The sequence below is a fragment of the Lytechinus variegatus genome, chromosome 11 (assembly GCF_018143015.1).
Source record: "Lytechinus variegatus isolate NC3 chromosome 11, Lvar_3.0, whole genome shotgun sequence".
NCBI classification, from domain to species: domain Eukaryota; kingdom Metazoa; phylum Echinodermata; class Echinoidea; order Temnopleuroida; family Toxopneustidae; genus Lytechinus; species Lytechinus variegatus.
Window position 1 is genome coordinate 15,693,627 of NC_054750.1, and position 23,932 is coordinate 15,717,558.

Consider the following 23,932-nt stretch of genomic DNA (forward strand, 5'->3'; position numbering starts at 1 on the left):
AGGTTTCCACGTTTAATATATCTGCTCTATTGAAAGAGAATAAATAGGGCATTGTTTCCAATCGATGAAGAAAATATAACTAAGGTGTATGCCAGGTAAGCATTGAAGAAAGTGTTATACATGTTCACTTATGTGTGACGATCTGACGGACTCGGGCTGGTGCTTACATCATTGTCATTAAATTGAGTTATATGATGGATCTTTGAAAAATATAGACAAATCTTTATAAAATCGTCCAGATATTAGGTAAGAATAAATTTTAAAGATAATATGATAATGAAATGACTTTTCAAAATGTTTAATACAATCAACAGTTTGTAAGAAAGATTTTTTTCGGACGATATAGTGATTTCATGACATCATAATGCTGTACAAATGTGCTGTATACTATTCTTCACTTACAGCAGGTATATATTCTGTATACATATAGGGATATAGTTAGGGATTTTCCATCTATATAGAGCCATAAAATAATCAAACTCCAACATGTACAATAATCAAGAGCAAACACTGTTATTCATGAATAAACAGGCGTCTTCAATTTGAATAGAAAGTTTCTTGCCTCTTAGAGAGAGAAAGAAAAAAATAAGGAAAATTGCCATGGACCCGTGAATGGGATTGGAATGCATTATAGAAAAGTTGTTATTTGCCTACCATTACTGTGAATAAATATACGAGATCAATATACAGAACAAGGTCTAAATTGTTATACAAGTACATGTAGTGATAAAAAAAATCGTTGAAAGAGCAAAAAGATCCTCATATGGGAATCCGACACACCCACGTATTGTATCAATGTATAACCGATTCAATCCTAGCCGACAGAAATGGAGATCAATGAAATTAATAACTATAATAAAAGGTATTTATGTCAGACCATAATCGAAACACTCAAATGTTTGCTTTGGAATGAAAGAGACAAGAAGAATGCAGCATGGTTAACAAAGTAGTCGATACGTCATTTAGCGGAAACTTGATTATATGGGATCCTAAATTATGCTGGAATTTTTTTCTGTTTCAAAGAAGGCAAGAAGAAGTAAGAATATAGACCAAGTTAAGAATATAGACTTTCTTATTTTTGCATTCGATTTTGATGAAATTTTCAGTGATATGCCTGTTTTATTGTTCTCTATATACTAAAATCATTTTTTTTCTGGGGTGGACTTGACCTTTAATGATCAATCACAGTATAACCATTAGTTTGGATATATTTTATGGTTGTCTATTTTCACCTTTCTTTTTCATGCAGGATTCATCTTTTTACCAAAAAATTATGGCATTTTCGACGAGCTGAGGCTGAAAGAGTTTATCTTTATCAAAGAATACTAACATCTGAATGGACCGAGAACAGGAAAAACCAACGCAGAATAAGGTATATGCTTAAAATAGCATTTTCACTTTTATGGGTTGGGGTGAAATTTTGAAATATGATACTTTTTTTCGATTATTAGATTAAAATACTTTTGATTGTTTTTAGTGTTCATTTAATATTGTTGTATGTTGCATATTGTACCTTTTTAATGGATGTGAATAAAATTAATTGAAAAAAATCTATCACGAAATTACATTTTCATAAAAAAAGGCCAACATTTTCAATCGCTTTCATGAAGTGAGATTCGTCCCATATGCTGTGTTGTGTCCCGTGAAAATTAATTGCTCATTGCTAATGTACGTTGTACATGCATGCTTCGCGACTGATAAAAAACAAGGATGTTTCCGTGTTATGGTTTCCAAATCATCACAGTAAAATCATATTTCCTGCTTAGAATATATCTAAAAAAAGACTGTATCAAAAGGATATTGTATAGTGGCCGTTTAAAACGAAGGATATAGGTGATTCTCCTCATCAACATCATTATTAGTCTCATCATCATTACCATCATCATCATCATCATCATCATTATCATCATCATCATTACCATCATCATCATCACCATCATCATCACCATCACCATCATCATTACCATCATCATCGTCATCATCATCAGCAGCATCATCATCGTCATCACCATCATCATCATTACCATCATCATCATTACCACTATCATCATCACCATCATCATCATCATTACCACCACCATCATCATCATCATCAGTACCACCACCATCATCATCGTCATCATCATTACCATCACCATCATCACCATCATCATAATCATCATCGTCATCATCATCACCATCATCATCATCACCATTACCATCATCATCATCATCATAATCATTACCATCATCATCACCATTATCACCATCATCACCATCATCATCATCATCATAATCATTACCATCATCATAATCATTACCATCATCATCATCACCATCATCATCATCATCATCATTACCACCACCACCTTCACAACCATCATCATCCCCACCACCATCACCACCACCATCATCATCATCATCCCCACCACCATCACCACCACCATCATCATCATCATCACCACCACCATCATCACCATCCTTATTCTCATTATAGCGCGGTGGATAATAAATTATCATACATTTTTTCCATATAGATACGAGCTCCGGAATCACTCTAACATTGATGCAGCAAATTTTGTGATATCCCGATCTACGAATAGCCCGAACTCCACCTTGGATTATTACATTTTTCCTAAAGCTTTGAGGAAAACCGATAGTTATTATCACTACCACATGAATGATGACCTTTATGGAAGATTACCCAAGGTAAGATATTATACTTTTGATTTCTATTTCCTCTCTCACCCTCCCCCCCCCCCCTTTATATACTTTTCATGGCGCTGTTGCAAGAAACCGTATTAGCTGAAAATAGTCTGGAAGCTTTTTCTGAAAATCTTAGTCAAAATTTGCTCTTAAAGGGATGCTCCAGGCTGAAGAAATTTATATTTATTTCAATAAATAGAATAAAATCTAAAGAACAAAATGCTGAAATTTGATCAAAGTCGGACAACAAATAAGGAAGTTATGGAATTTTGAATAATTACATTATTTCGGTGAAACAGTTCTAGACGTGTCTTCATGATTATTCACTGGATGCATAGGCGGAAATCCCGGCGGACAGGGGGACGCGTCCCCCTAAATTTTATGATGGAAAGAAATCGTTCAGAAATCCTTAAAATCGAATTAAAACATGTATTTTGGTCGAAAGAACCTTACATTTGGGGTGATAACCTGTTTATTATTTTTTTAAATTTTTTTTCTTGCTTGTCAAATTTTCCAGCACTTTCCCCCTATATACCTTTGGGGAGAGATTTCCGCTCTTGATTAGGTGGGCTGATGATGTCATATCCCCACTTGTGCTTTTATATCTTATCATATATATAAAATTAGGTTTATTCAAAAATTTTCAACCAATAACTAGAACAATTGGATTGAAAACTGATTAAGTGCATTAGTTATTTATTGCTGCAACTTATTTTATGACAAAGGAGACACATCTACTGCACATGTATGAAAAAATGAAACAATTATGGTTTCATGTAATAACATAAGGAAAGGGAAGTGGAGATGTGACATTATCATCCCATCCAATGAATATTCTCGACGACGTGAATATAACCGTTTTCACAAAATATTGCTAAACTTTAAAATTCAATAACTTATCCGATTATTATGAAATTTTCAGCATTTTGCTCTGTGAATTTATTTATTTCTATATAGATATTCTCAGCGCGGAGCATCCCTTTAACCAACCATATGCAAGGATTTTCAGTAGCTTATAACGGAAGTTTAATAGAAAATCACCGACTATCTTTTTCCACTCCACTCCACACCCCCAACCCCCCCCCCCCCATGATTTGCTCTCCTGGTTTTGAATGAATTCATCACACACATTATTTCCAAAAATCATCAAAATGTAAAAAAAACAATGATTGATTTGAAAGTTTGGGATAATGTGAGCTAACCATGCATGTGAATAAATATAGAGAGATTGGGCTGGTGATTATGATTACACTTCTATTAATACATGAAAATATCTTCCTCCATTCCCCTGTAGGCCTATATGACACAATTAAATTACGAATGTTATAATATTACGTGTGTAGAGTGTTAAAAATGCTAATGATTGGAAAAAAATATACGTTTTGAAAAGAGCTAAAAGTAGTCCCTGGGTATCATGCTTTGATCCTTAAAGGGGAAGTTCACCCTGAAGAAAACTTTGTTGTAAAAGTAGCCGGAAATAGTAAAAAAATATTGGTGAAGGTTCGAGGAAAATCCGTTAAAGAATAAGGAAGTTATTAGAGTTCAAAGTTTTGGATTTGTGACGTCATAAATGAGCAGCTGCCCCGTGTGTTATGTAATATAAAATGCACGAATTTCAAATTTTGTATCGTTCCTGATGACAGATGACTTAATTTTGTTTTCCATTCATGATCGGGTGTGAAATGATTTGTCTATTGATATACAAAAGCTACAGTGAAAACCATTTTCAATTTTCTGAGAAATGACATTTCATTGATTTTTTACCATTCGCTATGTAGGAATGCTGCTCGCATATGACGTCACAAATCAAATAATTGAAATTATAATAACTTTTCAATTATTTGATGAATTTTTCTCAAGCCTTCGGTAATATGTTTTATCATTTTTTCTGCTATTTTTTAAATAAACTTTTTGTCAGGGTGAACTTCCCCTTTAAGATAGTACCAATGGTCGTGCACACTCTGCCAATTCTTAAAAGAACAACGTTTTGCTCAATTTGTCTATTGAACATTAATATACTTTATTGGAATTTTACATCATGCGGAAAAAACCCCAATGAAACCTTGATCGTGCCATTCAACACGTTCAATGAATGTATAATGAAAAGGAAATCAGTCGCTGGTTTAATGGTTGGAAAGGGAAATGAGGTATGCAAAAATTAGCTAATAATCATTTGCTATGCAGTTCTGCGAAGGAATCCAAAGTTTATTGCCAACCATATCGTAGTCTATAGGCACAGACCCCGATTAAATCTTCGATCAACAGGTGGGTCTCCATGCAAAGACTAGCACATAGTAAAAACTTGCTGTTTCTGAAAGGGTCTTCAGTACACAATGCTTTAATAGGCTGCACATTCAAACCCTTAAAGGGATGGTCCGGGCTGAAAGTATTTATTGCTTATATAGCAAGTAGAGTAGAATTCACTGAGCAAAATGCCGAAAATTTCATCAAAATCGGATAACAAATAACAAAGTTAATGAATTTCAAAGTTTAGCAATATTTTGTGAAAACAGTCATCATGAATATTCATTAGGTGGGCTAATGATGTAACATCCCCACTTGTTCTTTTGTATTTCATTATATGAAATTAGATTTATTCAAATATTTCCCTCCAAGGACTAGAAAAAATGGATTGACAACTGATTTAGTGCATTAGATATTTATTGCGGCAACTTATTTCATTATAAGGGAGACATATTATTCACACAAGTATGAAATAATGAAAAAAATGTGACTTTATGTAATATATAAGAAAACGGAAAGTGGGGATGTGACATCATCGGCCCACCTAATGAATATTCATGACGACTGTTTTCACAAAATATTGCTAAGCCTTAAACTTCAATAACTTTATTATTTGCAATCCGATTTCGATGAAATTTTCGGCATTTTGCTCAGTGAATTCTACTTTATGTCTCAAGATTGTTTTTTTTTTCAGCCTGGACCATCCCTTTAACATTTGTAAAGGGTTTGCACAGCAGACTGCCATCTATCCGGTCTGCTCTAATTAACGAAACCTTTAAAAAAAAATCGTAAAATTGTTGCAATTTCCTTTTCAGTCGATCTTGCCTTGAAGTGTAATTGGCAGCGATTTTTTTGAGACAAAAAGATTGTTCTATCTCTTATCTAATGGTTTCATTTATTGATACACGTGAGTCATTACTGTTATCAGCTTTTATTCGCGAACAAGTGCTTGATTTAGTTTTCAAAAGGAAGATTGTATTTGCATGACTGAACTTTATCTGTAGAGAGTTATTTCGATGTAGTGGGTTCTTTTCTGGTACATACATGAAGCTATAGAATTACAAATTGAGACTTTCCATTGTGAATCATCGAAGCAGTAACACTAGCGTACCTACGGGGGGGGGGGAGCCACAACCCATGCAAAGGACGTATCCCTGCCCCCCCCCCCCCCGACGAGCTTGAAAGACCTTTTATTGCCCCTGACGAGCTTGAAGACTTTTTTTTTTTGCTTGTCATTTTTTTTTCTGGTACGAAATCCTTTATTTGTGATTGAAGACGGTCGGACGTTTTTGCCCCCCCCCCGTGGAAAATCCTAGGTACGCCACTGAGCAGTAATGCTTAATTTCTTAGAAGGGTCCATGAATTTACCCTGCCGATGCAAAAAAATCCTAGGGGGTTCTGAAGAGCAGTCTTTTCAAACTAGGTGCATAAAGGATTAATGCACGAATTGTTCGTTCAACTTGGCGATCATAGAAATGTAATGAGCTTTGGGGCTCCTTCGATGCGCCTTTTGTCAATGTTTGTGGTGGTGGGGGGGGGGGTTAACCTGATTTCAAGTACGGTGTTGACCTTCTGGTGTTGGTGTTAGGTCGATTTTTACGCGATTATAACACCAAACATAAAAATGAAGATGGTCCCGAAAAGTCACTCACTAGTTTTTGAGATGTCAATAATGTGATCTTGATCAGTTTTACAAACTCATGAATAAGTTTTGTAGCTAATAGAAGCAATCAAAAATTCAACACCAACACCAAGGCAAACACCGGACTTGAAATCACCCAATAAGGTCTCGACCACGTTTCTTGATTTCATGATTACGATTCATACTGTTATGAAATTGATTTGAATGGCTGCTGAGCCCTGTTATATTAGAATAATAAAGAACAATCATGATACTTAAAGGACAAGTCCACCCCAACAAAAAGTTGATTTGAAAAAAAGGAGAAAAATCCAACACTCATAACTCTGAAAATTTTATCAAAATCGGATGTAGAATAAGAAAGCTATGACATTTTAAATTCTTGCTTAATTTCACAAAATAGTTATATGCACATCCTGGCTGGTATGCAAATGAGGAGACTATGACGTCATCCACTCACTATTTCTTTTGTATTTTATTATATGAAATATTCTAATTTTCTCCTCATTTTCAATTGATACAACGATTAATTCCTCCCTGAATATGAGGAATTAGCATTGTTGAATACTCTATGGTTCAGTCAAGTTAGTCCTTATTGCCAAATCTATGAAAAAATATTGTATAATTCAAACAATAAAAAACAAAAGAAATAGTGAGTGATGGACATCATCGACTGACTCACCTAGTAGTGCATATCACTGATTTGTGAAAAATAAGCAAAACATTCAACTTTGATAAATTTTTAAGCATTATGCTAGTTTGATTTTTCTCTATTTATTCAAATCCGCATTTTCCCGGGGTGGACTTGATCTTTAACAATACTAAAGCGCTTATCATATCAGAAAGGAAAGGAATTTTTGACAAACATCCATTTTATGAATTTGTATTATGTATTTTACAGTTGACGGAACTGCATTATGCCTATATTTTATGACCAAATCGGATTTTATAAGGGATAGTAATAATAATAATAGTGAAAAATTGTGATAATCGTATTTCCTTCATGAAATTTGTCCCATAATATATTTTCCTTACTGTCATCTAGGAAATCTAATTTAATTTAATGACATATTCATATTTTATAATAATAATAAGGCATTTAGGAACGCTATTTTTCTTTTTTTTTCCCAATTGATCGTGTGTCCGGCAGCCATGGTACCAGTATTTCTATTCCAAATTATCTGAAAACTCTGACCGGTCAATAGTATCAGTCATTAGTAACTTTATCTGCCTGCACCACCATGTTGTTGTATTGTATACTGCCCACTTGCGGGCTGTGTTATACAGGCTTGGTGATATTGTAAAACGGGGTTTGATTTTATTTGCTCTGTTTTCGGCCAGCTGCATGTTTAGTTGCTTGATGAGATTAATACTAATATTTTGGACTTGTTGGATAAATACTTAAACTATAGACATTGTAACTGGATGTCTAACACTAGTAATTTCTTATTAGTGGAGTAGCTTGAACGAAAGATTAATTCACGTGATATATTTCAACAAATCATTATGATCCATATCACAAATTCATGAAGTTCATTAAAATCTTATCATATTACAGGTATCTCCATTCAAAGAGAAGTTATACGATAGATGCAGTGTAGTAGGTAACAGTGGAATTCTACTCGACAGTCAATGCGGAGAGGATATAGATAAATCCGATTTTATATTTAGGTAAGTTTTCTCCGTTTTTTCCGGAAAGGATAATAGAAGTTGAAGGCTATTAGACCACTGTATTCGATCGACTATCTCATCGATCATCTGAACATTGTAGTGTATTATCAATCAATGGATCGGCTTGGGCAAGATAATTATCAACATAAAGAGGGCGCTATACAATCATTCAAACTGGGGTTCGTTGAAAGAAATGCAAGATGAACATCTGATTTTGCTGGGAACAAATATTTTTTTTCATCTACTGGGAATAGACAGAAGCTCGTTAAATGAATCAGACATCAGAAACCCTTTGCCCAATTATTATTTTTTCTTCTGGCTTTAAATAATTCCCAGAGAGTAAGCATACACTAAATTTTCTTCTTACATATTCACTGTGTCGCCTTCGTAACGACTATCATCAGCTCGAGTCCTGGGAAGCGTTTCATCAACATTTTTTGGTCCGACAAGTTGTTAGACCTGATATCTTTCCTTGATTTTGATTGGCTGAGAAGCACAGTTACTCTGGTGACTGTCGGATAAAATGGGACTTGTCGGTTAAAGTCTTTTAATGAAACATTCCCCTGAACTTCCTCAAAGAGTTTTGGATCAGAGGCGGTGCCATGGGGGGGGGGGGGGTGTGAGCGCGGGGTGAGCGGCAGGTGGTGGAGGGATACATCATACGTGGATTAAATCTTGATATTCTAGTCCGGGAACAGTAAGTAAACCCGTGGAGGGGAAAAAGGGAAATCTCTCTCTCTCTCTATATATATATATATAATATCTAATTGGTAGGATTTTTTTCACAATGCTCCTCTGAGATTTGATACAGAATAAAAAATATGAAATGCTAAATCTTATTTTTATGATGTCAAATTGCGGTATTCCGGGAAAACCTTTTTTTTTCAAAATCACCATCCACTCAAAGATAATTGAAGAAAAAAAATATTGATATTTGTTTTTATCTTTATCACAGATGCAATATAGCACCGATTGCGCCATTCAGAAAGGACGCAGGTTCGAAAAGTAATCTTACAACTATGAATCCCAGTATTTTCTTCAAAAGGTAAGAAAGGGCTTTTATTACTAATTCCTGAAAAGGGATCATTGAAAACATTATTAAGAACATATTCAATAAGTTGTGAAGACTGAAAATATTGAAAAATTGTTTAATTATTCGCCATTCAAGATTTGATATTCATTTTTTTTAAATGGTAAATTGGTATTAAAATTTGCGTTGTTAAATGATATTGAAACGAACGAAATTTAAAAAAAAGAGAGAATTATAAAATTGTAAAACAAAAATTATTCCACCGTGTCGCACTATATCCTTCTAAAAATATACCAACAATCTTGCTATCAAACTTGTTCAGATTTTCTTAACTTCTGCTCAACACTGCCTATTGGCTGAAATTGTGATATTAAAAAAGGAATAAATCAATTAATTACTTAATAGGTAAATAAATGAAAAGAAAATGAATATATTACTTTTCAGACATTTATAATGTGTCAAGATTTATTGATCGATGTTATATGTGGGTATAGGTCTATGGTAATGACGGATTGTCGGGCGAATGGTTCGTTTTGATAACACATTCGCCATGGAAAAACTCCGGTGTTGATTTAACACCAGTCGGGAATCTATAATATGTCCACACCAGAGTACTGTTAAACAACACCAGTTTCGTTTTGGTCTAACACCAGAAAGGTGTTTATAAAACACCAATTAGTATTAAAACAGTATCGGTTTGATTCCAAACTGGTGTTGTTTCAATACTTATCTTGTGTGGACATATATAGATTCCGGGCTGGTGTTAAATCAACACCGTAGTTTTTGCAGTGTGTACAAGGTAAAAACAAAATTTATTGTGGAAAAATGAAAATTAGTTCTACATTTGAGCATGGTGAAAGTATTATCTTAATATACCGATCATTATTTCTTGTTGCCTTGATGCATGATAATGATTACACTCTTTCATTTTGATTCTTCACTTTTCCAGGTTTGGAGAACTTAAAACATCTCAAGATATGTACGACTTTCTAGGGAACATCTCAGAATACAACGGTCATATTTGGTTGCCTTGTTTTGCAGCAAGCCATCTCACCAATATATGTCTGAAAGCTTTCTTCAATTTCAATGTTAGCAGTCCCACCGCCATCTTGGCCAACCCCGATCATTTTGTGCAGATTATGAAGTTCTGGTCAGAACGGAACCACACCAAGCTCTTATCGTCAGGTAAAAAAAAAAAACATTCAGTTTCATGATCATCCCTGTTAATTGTAGGAAAGTGTATACTCTGAATTTTACAAGAGTGGCTGACTTTGGATTTCTTGTCCATTTGTTTTAATCCAATCGTCAGAAAGTGCAGAAAACTGTATGCCCGGTGCACAGTTTGATGTAGGAGGGGGGGGGGTGTGGCGCCCAAATGTTAACAAGTGATGTAATGTTTTTATTGCATTTTCAGCGTCTTACTTTTCATAGATGTCTATTATTGTGGCAAATGTCTATAAATGTAAATGATTTCTAAATTTCATTAATTTACTTCATTCCCCACAATGCACAGGTTTCTACATTACCCATGTAGCCTTACAGATGTGCAAGGAAGTGCACCTCTATGGCTTCTGGCCTTTCCCTGTCAGCGTCAGCGAAAATGAGCTTAAAGAACAACCTTGTCATTACTTCAATGGGGAGCCTTTCACCCGATCTCACAATATGGATGATGAATTCCGGCTGCTCTTTCAGATGCACCAACACGGCGTCCTTAAGATGCATGTCGGCGAGTGCCCAAGTGCATCCGGAAAGATTCGGAAACCTTCGGAAGATAGAACAAAAACGGAAGATTTGTTACCTCACGATATCTCAAGAAGATGAAAACGGTTGAAAAGCGCGTCATGTCTAGAAGGACCAGCGCATTTATGACGGGTGTACAGAGGGATTCTCGAGCAGATATCCTTCGGTTTGAAGTCACCCTGATGTCCTCATCTTTTGATATCCACCAGGTAACCCTCGACATGTCACAGCAACAGAGGTCTATGGAAATTAAACATGTACTATCCAATGTGTGACACAGTTTTTTGCTCTGCGGCGCGCAATGGATTAAAGAAGACTGTAAATGTATTCAAAATACCTGTCAAGTGACAAAGAACAACCGGGAGGTCTTTTGTCGAAAATTTGTGAAATAGAACAGTAGTTTAGTCTTAAGTTTTGGAGCTGACGAATAATTGCAAATATGTAGTTTGTCCATCAGGTCCAGGACGAAACGTCTGTTTTGATTCGGCAATTTTCGACAAAGACTTTTGGTTGTTCTCTCTCATGAAGGGCATTTAAACATGCGTCTCTTATGTTCTTGAATCCGTCGTCGTGCAAAGATTACCTACTGGCAGCTGTCAACGTGTTCATGGTGACATGAGCATGCAGAATGGACGGAAAGTGTTGTGTCGAGAACATGTAAACATGGTATATGTATTTGAACGGTGAATGCTTGCAAAAGTGGGAACTTGGACCACAAAAGTTTCATAAGGTTCGACAAATTTCACAAGAAAGTTCATTAACAGTCATGATAGTCGTACAGTTTACATTGTCGAAAATAAATTTTGAACAGTTCTTTGCGGGCGTTCAAAACTTCTTTATTGACTTCTTTATATTTCCACAAACTGCTAGAATTTGCAAAACAGGCGTCATGAATTTGTGAACGGTTGTGAGATAATGTCGCTTAAGGTTTTTGTTTTTAAATAATTTTTTTTATTTGTTTTTATTAAAGCGGAAGAGGATTGACCAAATTTGACAAACTCAATTTAAAAAAAAACATTTTGCCGCAGTCATTCAATGTTCAGATCCATATATATTTATCGAGCTCGATAGCAAGATCCTCGACATCGTTTCTATGGAACCTGCGTGCCCCAGTATCTAAGCTTATTATAGAATAATTGTCGTTCAGCGACGTACTTGCGGCTATACGAGGCTATCAGGGACGCGGAATTATACGCCCGCGTCGCTAATAGCGTCGTTGAGCGAAAACTATTAAGCTGCAACACGTTTTTTTTTTCCTCTCTGAAGACGATCCGCACATAGACACACGAGCTGCAAGGTAGCTCCATGAAATGCAAAAGAAACATTTAATTATTGCAACCGAAGTGTGCTGAAATCATATGTTCATTATCTTTGTTTTAGAAATGACATGGACTTCTTCCTTAAGTATGCAACTCATCTAATCTCACAAAACTTTGTGTAAAGTATCATGGTTGATGGTGAAGGCTGAATCGTGTATACCACTATTTGTCCTAAAAAGGCACGTAGACCTTCCTTCTTTTAAACATAGAATTTTACCAAAGAGATGGTATTTTATTGTAAAAAAAGGGAAAAAAGTGATCTTTCTGAGGAAACAGATCAACCGAGGTAGGCATTGTTGTCCATTAAGATTTCTATTCCTTCAAAGGTACAATGTTCTTCCCTTTCAGGTACAAATCTTATTTCTGAGGTCGGAAAAGAAAATGATCATATAATCATTTGGATTTCTGACTGTCCTCTCTTAATATTTGGACTATGGTTGGCCAGGCATGACGATACATTGTTTCTGATTTGGTCTAATCCGTCGCCGAAGACGGGTGTTCGTATGTTATGTAGGTTTAAGCTGATTCTTACTTTAAATTATTGGATGGCGAAATGAATGGATGATTGAAAGGATGGATAGATGAATGAATAAGTGAATGGATGGATCAGTTCATCAATAAAAAACTAATCAATCAATCTATCTATATATCTTTCTATCTATCTATCTATGTATGTATCTATCTATCTTTCTATCTATATATGTATCAACCAATCAATCAACAACTAATCAATCAATCAACAACTAATCAATCAACAACTAATCAATCTATCAATCAATCGTCAATCAATCAACAACTAATCAATGAATCAACAGCTAATCAATCAATCAACAACTAATCAATCAATCAACAACTAATCAACAGCTAATCAATCATTTAACCATTAAGTCAACATTCAATCATTTAATCAACCAATCAATAAATGAGTGAATAAATGAATGACTAACTGACTGACTGACTTAATGTTTGAATGGATGAATAAACTGCGTTCATAATTATCAATAGAATATAAGGCAAGGCATATTATGGTTAGAGTCTGCATATTTTTTTTCTTTGTAAACCTAAAGAATAAACATCTTCAAAGTTTGAAATCATTCACGGCAATGGGATCACTTTAAACAGCATTACGTAATTAACAAAAGTGTGTGGTATGACTTTCACGATGCACGAGTTTGCTTTGCGGGTAAATTGGTAAATTAACAAAATGTTTTTGTTTTCTTCTGTGTTATTTGGAGTTGCAATATGTATATTTACATATATATGGTTAGTAAAAACTTGATGTGTTAGGCATGTGTTTCTGCGCTCGGTATTTGGAAACGGCATGACATCATGGCCCGTATTCTGAAGTCGGGTTTAACTTAAACTCAGGTTTAAAGCTGTGGTTTAAGTATGGGAAGCCAAAAGTATCAAATTTTTTATGAAGTTGTATGTTTCTTATGTTTACTGTGCTCTTTCCTGATTCATCGATGGTGAAGACAATCATCTATTTACACTTCTTACACAATTATGAATGATTTGAGAGCCGAATGAGCTGAAAGTATGATATTTCTACTGTTAGTGATAATGGAACAATTGGCTGTCCATACTTAAACCACAACTTTAAACCTGAGTCCAAGTTAAACCCGACTTCAGAATACGGGCCCATGAATGTAATTCAGTTTGCTATAGTTTGTATTTATATTTCATTTTCAAGTTATAAAATGTTAACTTATAAAACTACACTTGTCTTAAAAGTGGTGCCAATAATTTGTTATCGACGTTTGTAAAATTGTCAGTACTTTTATAAGAAATATCGGTGTTTTCCAGGAACCAAACTAAAAGTTACTATAGTATTTCAATTTGCGGTGAAAGTTAAACAAATATTTTCGATAAAATATTAGATTTTCCCATTTGAGTGTCTAAAACCTTACAAAGCTATGCGGTCCTTTAGTGCACCGACTTTGTAATTACTTGATGTCATATATTCTTACTTTTTAATTACATTGATGTCATTTATGTCATATTTAAATATTGTGTTCTATTTCAGAAACTATTTATGTATGCTTATACTTATTTATGTAAGTGATGACGTCGCATAGTAATACAAAAGATATCTTTAAAAAAAAATCTTTTCCTCAAATGACCCATATTTTTCATTAGGATGAGCACTATATACATTTTCAAATGAAGATGTTACGTAAGCTTTCCCGGCAAAGCATTCAAATTCTAAGAACGAAATGCATGGTATACTAGACCAGGTGACTGGAATAGTACATCATTGGTCAAGTTTGTAAATCTGTTTGTTTTTTGTCTGCTTTTGGCACATTCGACTATTGTTTGGGCGACTGCCAAATTCCATTGATTATGAAAATGTCAGTGAATTCGAAAGCCAACTTCATGGTTTATCTGAAATGACCTTTTACTGCTCATGCGCGGTGGACTTAACACTTCGACTTGTGGAAGGTCGACTAATTATGCAAGTTTAAGTACATGTAGAACAAGAATCATTCTCCAAATTTTTAGTAGATATACGTTGTTTTTAAATGTTGTGCAATTCCTTTTATGCAGGGGCGGAAATCTCTCCCAAAAGGTAGGGGGGGAGGTCATTTCGATGAAAATATATTTGACAAGCAGAAAAAAAAAAAAGGTCATCTCGTCCCAAAACGCACGTTTTATTCCCATTTTCAGTGATATATTTCATAGCATCACCAAAGACCGAAAATAGTAGGGGGACATTTGATATTGTGCCCCCCTACTATTTTAAGTAGGGGGGGACACGACCCCCCTGTCCCCCTGGGATTTCCGCACATGCTTTTATGACATCCTCATTGTACAGTTTACTCTGCGATCATGTTTTTTCTTCTTATGTTTGAAGGAATGGTACCGCTTCAATGAAAATTAAGGAAATAATTCAATTCAATTATATTTTTCTCAGTATAGAAACAACCATATAAATAGTACAAACATGAAACAAATAAAAGGAAATGTGAGAGGAATGTTGACTCTATATATACATGTAAAGTGAGATGAATAAGGTTCAGTATTTTATGAATGGTTTATAGCTGCTTCTGAAGATATTCTTATTATGATTCTAAGTTTATCTGTTTTTAACACAAACAATTATTATCTGATAAATTGGTCATTTAATCGAAATAATGTGACGGCATTGTGCTACGGTAGAATCTGATCAATTTTGCAAAACTTGTGCTGATACTTATTGCCCTGATATTTCAGAAATTAAAATTTGAGTGAGAGATTTTTAAGCGTATATCATAATGATTCATAGATTTGTGAAGGAAATATTATATACTGGAATCATATAGAATGAAAAAGACATAATGAACATGTTGAAAGTACACACAAGCTGCTATGACACGTGGATTATTGGATATCGTACAGGCCTACCTCAGTACCGTAAGTGTATATTTTCAAGTGTGTGAATTTAAAGTTGCTTTAGAGTTTACTTTGAGGTAAAAGGGAACCAAAACAATCTTGCCTTTGTTTCATACTTCTTTGTTGGTATACATTTAGTTTTTTTAATCGCCAATGTTATTAACTTGGATTTTACTGGATGTATCCTCATAAGTAGTGTGTAGGCCAGTTTCGTAGTTTTAGATTGTAGATGTGTATATGCGAATAAGTGTGATTAAATTCTAAAGGTCAAGTCCACCTCAGAAAAATGGTGATTTTTAATCAATAGAGAAAAACCAGACGAGCATAATGCTGAAAATTTCATCAAAATCGGATGTAAAATAGGAAAGTTATGACATTTTAAATTTTAGTCACATGCAAATGAGAGACTCGATGATGTCCCTCACTCACTATTTCTTTTGTTTTTATTGTTTGAATTTTTTATACAATATTTCAATTTTTACAGATTTGACAATAAGGACCAACTTGACTGAACCACATAATGTTAAACAATCGTAATTCCACATGTTTAGGGAGAAATAAAAATTTGTTTCACAGGACATTGAGGAGAAATTAGATTTTTTTTGTATTTCATGTAATAAAATACAAAAGAAATAGTGAGTGATGTCATCAGTCCCCTCATTTGCATACCGACCAGGATGTGCATATAACTATTTTGTGGAATAAAGTGAAATTTAAGAATGTCATAACTTTCTTATTTTACATCCGATTTTGATGAAATTTTCAGTGTTATGCTTGTTGGATTTTTCTCTTTCTGTTCAAATAAACTTTGTGTTGGGTGAACTTGTCCATTAAGTATGAAGTGTAGGCCTATTTTAAATCAATTCTTGCATAATTAACTCTTTTTTTTCTTGGTTTGCGAACAACATAAATTACCATGTAGCACTGGATTATGATTGAATATACATGTAAATCTCAATCTGAATTATAAATATGTATAATATTCTGGATGATACCACTCTGTATAAGTTATATTGATTGTAATTAATGCTCAATCTAGTACTTCAGTTTATGAAATAAATCGTATGTTTGAATAAGTCAAGGTATATCTTTGCTTAATTTCCTTTATTTCTGCCCTCGATCAATCATATCAATAGTTCACAAGAATGACTCGAATAGAAAATCATGTAAGATGGTATTTTACAAGATGATTTATTATTTTGTTAAAACACTGGATGATTCATAATAAGGTTTTTTATGGAAATGTAGAAATAAACTTTGAACTTTGACCTTAGAAAAAAGGGATCATATTATTTCACCTTGTGATGAATAGAGCAGGGTTGGGTCTGAGGTATTAAGTACATGTATGGGGGTGTCTTTAAAGAATAGGTTACACGACATTATGATAGTCTCAAATACACTAATTAGTGTTACAGACGTCACTTGATATCACTTCTCGCCATTTGTATTGTAACTTCGCGCACTTTTCTCCCATTGGCGCTCTCTTTGTTCCAGATTATGTTCGGAAGACAGCTCCAAATAATTATCGTGGTGGAGGTGGCTTAAACCATTGCAACGTTTCTCAAGAATATTGATATTGATATTAATCGGTGACGTGATAACAGTGTTATGTCACCCTGCTTCAATCTGTCTGGATGGTATAATATCAGAACTTTACCTTACTGAAGCTAGCTCGCATCATTTAAACATTGAATTTATAATGCTTGGCGGATCATTTTTGAGAGAATCGAGCAATTCTCGTTGTTTTCGGATGACTTTCAATCGCTCTTCATGTTCGATACGAGCATATTTCATCTCAAGTCGAAGTTTTCGAATTCTCAGTTGACACTCCTGCTTCTGGAACCCTTTGATAGTCCGCCGACCCCTTCTAGGAGACGTCCTCTTTGCGGGGGAAACAGTCACAGCACTTTCCACAGTTCTCACTGAATTTTCCTCCACCCATCCGCCGTTGTAACTAGCGTGACTGGGTGTGGTCGAAGTAGTAGTTTTCCTAGTTACGCCTGAAGCAGTGGAGGTGGCGGTTGGGGTAAAATGTTGGGTACCGGCTAAAAATGGTGATTGGACAATCTGCTGCTGGGAGGATGTCGTGAACGGTAGACTGGTTAGAGAATCCCCATCTTGCTCCGTGTAGCTCCCGATGTTCGTACCTAAGTACTCAGAAGGTTGCGCTTCCGGAAGCGGGCCTCGGGAGGTTGGGTGTTGTACAGGTGGATCTCGTGCGGCTGCTGTTGTTCGAGGTTCAAAGGCATACCGTTTTTGTGCCGGTGGACATGATGGGGGCTCTTCGACACAAAGAATAACGTCGTCTTCTGATTTAGCCATTGGTTCGTAATCTGTAAATAAGTGATAAAAATGAAATAAGAGGGAAATCCTAAAACAATAGTTGACATCGCTCTGTTTCAACTTTTTAGATCATAGGCGGATCCAGGGGGCCCGAGGGCGCGGCCCCCTCCTATTGCCGGAGCACAAAAAAGGGGGAAGAAAGAAAAAGAAGGGAAAAGAGAAGAGAAAAAAAGAAGAGGAAAAATAAGAGGAGGAAGACAAGTGAAAATAAAAACAAGATGAGGGGGAGACCTGGGGGAAAAAATCATGTCACTATCAGTACATTGTATAGAGTTTTTGCTCGCGCTCGCATTGCCTATTAGGTGACTTACATACATGTATCTTCCTCAATATGGAGCTTAAAACATCAAGTTTTTGAAATTCAACTTTCATTATTTTGTTTGATTTACAAATTGATTTTTAAAAAGTGCTTTGTAAAAATGGTCTAAATATTAATATTTTATGCTCGCGCTTCGCGCTCGGAAAATTTGATTTGCCAGGTACCTATTATTTTTCGTGTATTCCTCAAAATATCCGTATTCAGGTCTGATTATGAAAAAAATGTCCGCTAGCGCTGCACGCTCACATTTTGATTGGTGAGTTATGTATATCTCAATATTAATTCTTTAACAAACTTAAAATCCCCATTTCATGACAGTTTAAAAAAATTTCGGCTCGCGCTTCGCGCTGGCATCATATATTTAGTGGGATCCATGTCCTTTCCACAAATTTTCTTTCATGATGGACAGTGCTTCAAAAGTTCCTTTTGGGTCAGTATATCAGAAATTTAAGCTCGCGCTTCGCATGTTTGTTGAAATACACAGCTTGTTCAGATACATAATACGGTATCTGAGTCTGCTCTTTATTTTTAAAAAAATGTAAAAATGGGGTTATTTTTTAAAGTAAAATATAACACAAGTTTTCAACTCGTACTTCTGTACCGACAGTAATTATTATGTCCTTGTTTTATGTCTAAATCTTTAAAAAAAAAATCCGCTCGCATAATTATTTTGTGAAATCCATATCCTCCTGGACAGTGCTAAAAGTGATCTCTTTTGAGTCAGTATATAAAAAAATCAGCTCGCATTATGTTTATTGAGATACGTTACAGCTTGTCCATTTACTGATGCGGAATCCTAGTTTGTTCTGTATATAATTATAAAACGTGTAAAATTATAGATTTTAAATTAATATACATAAACAAAAATTTAGTCATTGCTTCGTGCTCGCATTATTCCATTAAAAAATCCATAATTTATTTATTGTTCGAAATAGACACGATATGAAATACTCCGAAAATTTGCTTTGCCCAATTGATCGTGGGCCCGGCAGCCACTGTGCAGCGCCAGATCGACGAGGCTCTATCCCTTTAATCGTTGAACGCCAAACAGCAGGGTAGCAGCAACTCCCATCTTTAAACGTCTTTTGGTCTGACGCGGCCGGGGTTTGAACCCCCGACCTCCCGGTTGTGAGACGGACGCTCTACCGACTGAGCCAACACACCGGTCACATTGATACCTTCATTCATTGATACCTTTCCTTTTCCCGATTACAAAAACCGCATGGAATGTCCCATTTTAAGTCTAAATCTTAAAGGGATGGTCCGGGCTGGAAATATTTATATCTCATTATAAATAACATAAGCAGATCCAGGGGGCCCGCCCCCTCCCCCTACTGGCGGAGCAAAAAAAGGAAAAAAAAGAAAAGGAAAAAAAGAAAAAAAAGAAGAGGAAGACGAGTGAATAGAATAAGATGAGGGGAAGACTTGGAAAATAAAAAGAATCTTTCATGTCACAAAAAAAATTTGCTCGCGCTTCGCGCTCGCATTGCCTGTTAGGTGATTTTCATATATTGTTCAACATGGAGTTTAAATATCAAGTTTGGAAGTCTATATATATACACACTCTTAATTTAAAAGGATCGGTCAAAATGATTAATCTGTTGGTTAAAGTGTCCGACCGATAAAATTGCTCAATATCAACCAAAATTTAGGTCGATTTAAACCAATAATTTGGTTGGTTTTGACCAATTTTATCGGTCGGACACATATTAACCAACAGATTGGTCATTTTGACAATCTTTTTTTAGAGTATATATATATATATATACATATATATATATATACAAAACATATTTCATCTCGGAAATCGAACTTTCATTATTTTGTGTGATTTCCAAATTGATTTTTAAAAAGTGCTCTGTAAAAATGTAAGTTTTATGGTCTGAATATTAACATTTTCTGCTCGCGCTGCGCGCTCGCAAATTCTGATTTATCAGGTATCTATGTATTCCATAAACTTTTCAAAATATCCCTTTTCAGGTCTGATTGTCAAAACGAATCAGCTAGCGCTGAACGCTCGCATTTTGAATGGCGAGTTATGTGTGTCTCAATATTGATTATACAACAAACTACTTAAAATCCCCTTTTCATGACAGTTTATTTTAAAAAAATTGGCTCGCATTAGTGGTTGAAAATATAGCCAATATTTATGAGGCGCTTTTCCCAGAATGGCTCAAAGCACGTTACAGCATATTATTACCCCGGTCATTGGATTCATTTCAATCCCGCACGAAAAGTGCACAATTTCCACTCCCTGGTCCCTGAAGCGGCAAAGTGTGGATTAATGCCTTGCCAAAGGACGCGAGACCGCGGTGGAATTCGAACGCACGACCGTCTGTTTACAAGGCGAGAGTCAGAACCACTACACCACGGCTGATGATTACAAAAGTTCTTGAAATGTCCAGTTTCAAGCCATACTATCATCAGATTTCGCGCCCTCATATAGGCATCAATTAATAAGATATTAATTCAATAATTAAACTGTCCCTTTTGTTTCATCTCGCGCTTAGCAAGAGGAATAGGAAGATAGTCGTCATTTTCATATGATGACATGTCCTAAGGATGTACCGGTCCTATGTCAAAACTCAAAGTAAGAAAAATATCAGCTCTTTGTTAAGTGCGATTCAATCCATCTCACAACTTTCCTACAAAGTACTTGAAATATAGAGCTGAAATTGACTTTTTGTCCAGATCGGAATATCAAAAAGCTTAAGCTCGCGCTTTGCGCTCGCTTTGATTTTCAATAAGATGTACTTAGAATGCCTAGATTCTAGGTCTAAATAAGAAACACGCGCGTGCATGTTTATACAGATACTCAACTTGTTCTCTATTTAAATCATTATCCAGTTTCAGATCACAAAATAATAATAAAAAAATCTGCTAGCGCTTTGTGCTCGAATTATTGATGTAATTGGAAGATCCCCAATTACTCATCATTTTCATGATTTACAAAACATAAATAGAGTGTCTCGTTCAGTAGGTCTAAATCTCGCGTTCGCGCTCGCATCAATTGTTTAGTTAGGAATATTATAGCTATCCCGTTCACGATTACAAAAAAAATGATTAAACCTTTCCATTCTTTATGAAGAAATGTCAAACATTTTCAGCTCGCGCTTCGCGCTCGCATGATTTGATTGTTGACATATTATGTAACCTCTTCAAGTGCAAGCAGTCTTTAACAGGTATCTTTAACAGGTATCTTTTCGATCAGTTCAAAACGCATATAAAAAAAATCTGCTCGTGCTTTGCGCTCGTATTATCAATGTAAGGAAGATCGCCAATTATTACTCATCCTTTGAATGATTTACAAAACATGAATAGTGTCTCGTTCAGAAAGTCTAATTATCGAAATTTTCCGCTCGCGCTTCGCATCAATTGTTTGGTTATATAACTATTCTGTTCAAATTACAAAAAGTGCTTAGAATTTCCATTCTTTGGGTGAAAATGCCAAAAAATTTCAGCTCGTGCTTTGCGCTCGCATTTTTTGATTTTTAATATATCTTCCTGGTAAACTGCATGCAGTCTTTAACAGGTATCTTTTCCATCATTTCATTTCTGCTCGCGCTTCGCGTACGTAGTAATTAGTTGCATACACATCTTTTTAAGGATAACAAACATTGCCCAGAATGTTCAAATTTAGGGAAAAATACATATGATTTACAAAAAAAAAGTTATTAAACCTTTCCATTCTTTATGAAGAAATTTCAAAAAATTTCATTATTTGATTGTTGAAATATGTAACCTCTTCAAGTGCAAATTATTATTATTATCATGATTATTATTACTATTATTATTACAATTATTATCATTATTATTACTATCATAATTATTATTATCATCATTATCGTTATTATTGCTATTATTATTTCTCTAAAGAGGATCAAGTCCGTATTTTTCTTAAAAATCTTTGCACTAACAAAAAGCACCAAGTCATTTGAAGTGCAACAAGGAACTTTACACTACTACTACTAATTATTATTATTATTCCTAATATTATTTCTCTAAACTGGATCAAGTCCGTATTTTTTCTTGAATAACTTTGCTCTAACAAAAAGCACCAAGTAATTTCAAGTGCAACCGTGGCAACTCAGAACTTAACATTATCATTATTACTACTATCATTATAATTATTATTATCATCCTTATCATTGTTATTATTTTCATTATTTGGCAAATATGGCTTTCTGCGACGAACCCTTCCACCGACAGTATGCTCTGCCAGTACTTGTAAACAAAAGGAGATAAAAGAACCTACCCGGTTCTGCATAGATCATTTCCGACGCCTCCTCATCATCTTCAAGGTCATAGGTGAAATCGCTTGATCGGTTCTGCTGCTTTGCTATCATCTTCATGTAGTAAATAACCTTCTCTGCAATCGAATCTTCTGCTAGATTATCCAAGTCCCTATCATCGAGTCCTCCAGCAGACGAAGCAGCCCGGAGTTCCCCTCTCATCGTCTTTTGAAGTCTGTGAGCCGTCACCATTCTCTTGGCCCTGGTCTTGATGTTGTCCCATAGTTTCTTAATCTGTTTGATGTCACGCTGGTGGCTGCATCGTACATCGGCGTTGAACCTGTCAGCGATGTCTTTCCAAGTTACATTCTTGAGTTCTAGGGTAAACTGGTCTCGGGTGTAGTTGTTTTCGATGATGTCAATGCGGTCGAGGACGAGCTGGACTAGGATTCTCTTCTCCTGGTCGGTGTAATGACGATGCCATGCCTCTGGGAGAGCCGAGGCTGGGTCTTTGGAGTTCTTGGAGGATGATTTGTTCTTCATCGTTGCTTGTATTTTACTTTGTCGATCTCGCCAGATAATTTTCCTCTCACCAACTCGTTCTCGTAAACTTTCACCGGGTGTATTTTAACTCACACGGCAGCTCGTTGGTCTCTCCAATTTCCCAACTGGGCCCGTCAGGTGAAACAGCTCAACAATTCTTGAATTGCAAAATACGCTCTCAGATGTACGCCTGTTAAATCATAGCAATGACTACAAGTATAGACCTACCTCGGACTGCGAAATGATAATAAGGTGTTCATAGTCAGGTGACCTCCAGCTCATAACGATCGAGTCTATTATGCTCCTAATGAATTTAATTGGAGAGCGACATGTTTATCACGAAAGAATAATTTCTCTCTTTCAGATTGAGTCGATTTTTAAAGATTAATTTCGATGAAGCTGAATAAGGTTTTAGATAAGGTCTACTCGCTACCAGGCAATGCACAGCTACATGTACTGTATGTGAACCTATATACGTAGCTACGTACTACACGTGGAAAATAAGGAAGTGAGGATTTTTGTGCATAGATTGTATACACAGACAACGAACAGAGTATTTCAGTGTCCTACGAATCTCAATATACACACACACACTTTTTCAATAAGGCAGCCCGATGTACACGGCCTTTGCGTGCAAGTGTATGCCTTATTACTCGATATGTGTACTCTATTCACCTCACACATAATTCGCATTGTTACATTATTGTCGGCCATGGCGTGGCCATTGCTCTCATCTTTTAGAATGCATGGGGATTGAAAAGGGTGCGGGGAAATAGAGATGGGGTGCTTATAGGG

At 35.5% G+C, this 23,932-nt stretch overlaps 2 protein-coding genes across 2 annotated transcripts in view; one reads left to right on the forward strand and one right to left on the reverse strand.

Annotated features, from left to right (window-relative positions):
* Positions 1-12,914, forward strand: part of LOC121423623 (sia-alpha-2,3-Gal-beta-1,4-GlcNAc-R:alpha 2,8-sialyltransferase-like) — a 48,019-nt gene extending 35,105 nt beyond the window's left edge. Inside the window, exons 4-9 of the mRNA XM_041619013.1 lie at positions 1,250-1,372; positions 2,517-2,688; positions 8,127-8,239; positions 9,195-9,284; positions 10,219-10,454; positions 10,783-12,914. Of these exons, the coding sequence (XP_041474947.1) occupies positions 1,250-1,372; positions 2,517-2,688; positions 8,127-8,239; positions 9,195-9,284; positions 10,219-10,454; positions 10,783-11,090 (1,042 nt within the window). The 3' untranslated portion in view covers positions 11,091-12,914. The remainder of the gene's footprint in view (positions 1-1,249; positions 1,373-2,516; positions 2,689-8,126; positions 8,240-9,194; positions 9,285-10,218; positions 10,455-10,782) is intronic.
* Positions 12,915-16,848: 3,934 nt separating this feature from the next.
* LOC121424200 lies at positions 16,849-23,696 on the reverse strand. The gene is made up of 2 exons (XM_041619809.1): positions 22,618-23,696; positions 16,849-18,033 (listed from the first exon to the last, which is right to left on the reverse strand). Exons 1-2 carry the CDS (start codon positions 23,135-23,137, stop codon positions 17,378-17,380), a joined length of 1,176 nt encoding a protein of 391 aa, XP_041475743.1. The 5' UTR covers positions 23,138-23,696; the 3' UTR covers positions 16,849-17,377.
* Between the last annotated feature and the right edge of the window lie 236 nt (positions 23,697-23,932).

Bases quoted from the DNA above. Each gene is read 5' to 3' on its own strand.
- LOC121424200 (XM_041619809.1), bottom strand. From the start codon at position 23,137: ATGAAGAACAAATCATCCTCCAAGAACTCCAAAGACCCAGCCTCGGCT. The intron at 18,034-22,617 runs GTAGGTTCTTTT...ACTTATTTACAG, and splicing joins AATGATCTATGCAGAACCGG to ATTACGAACCAATGGCTAAA.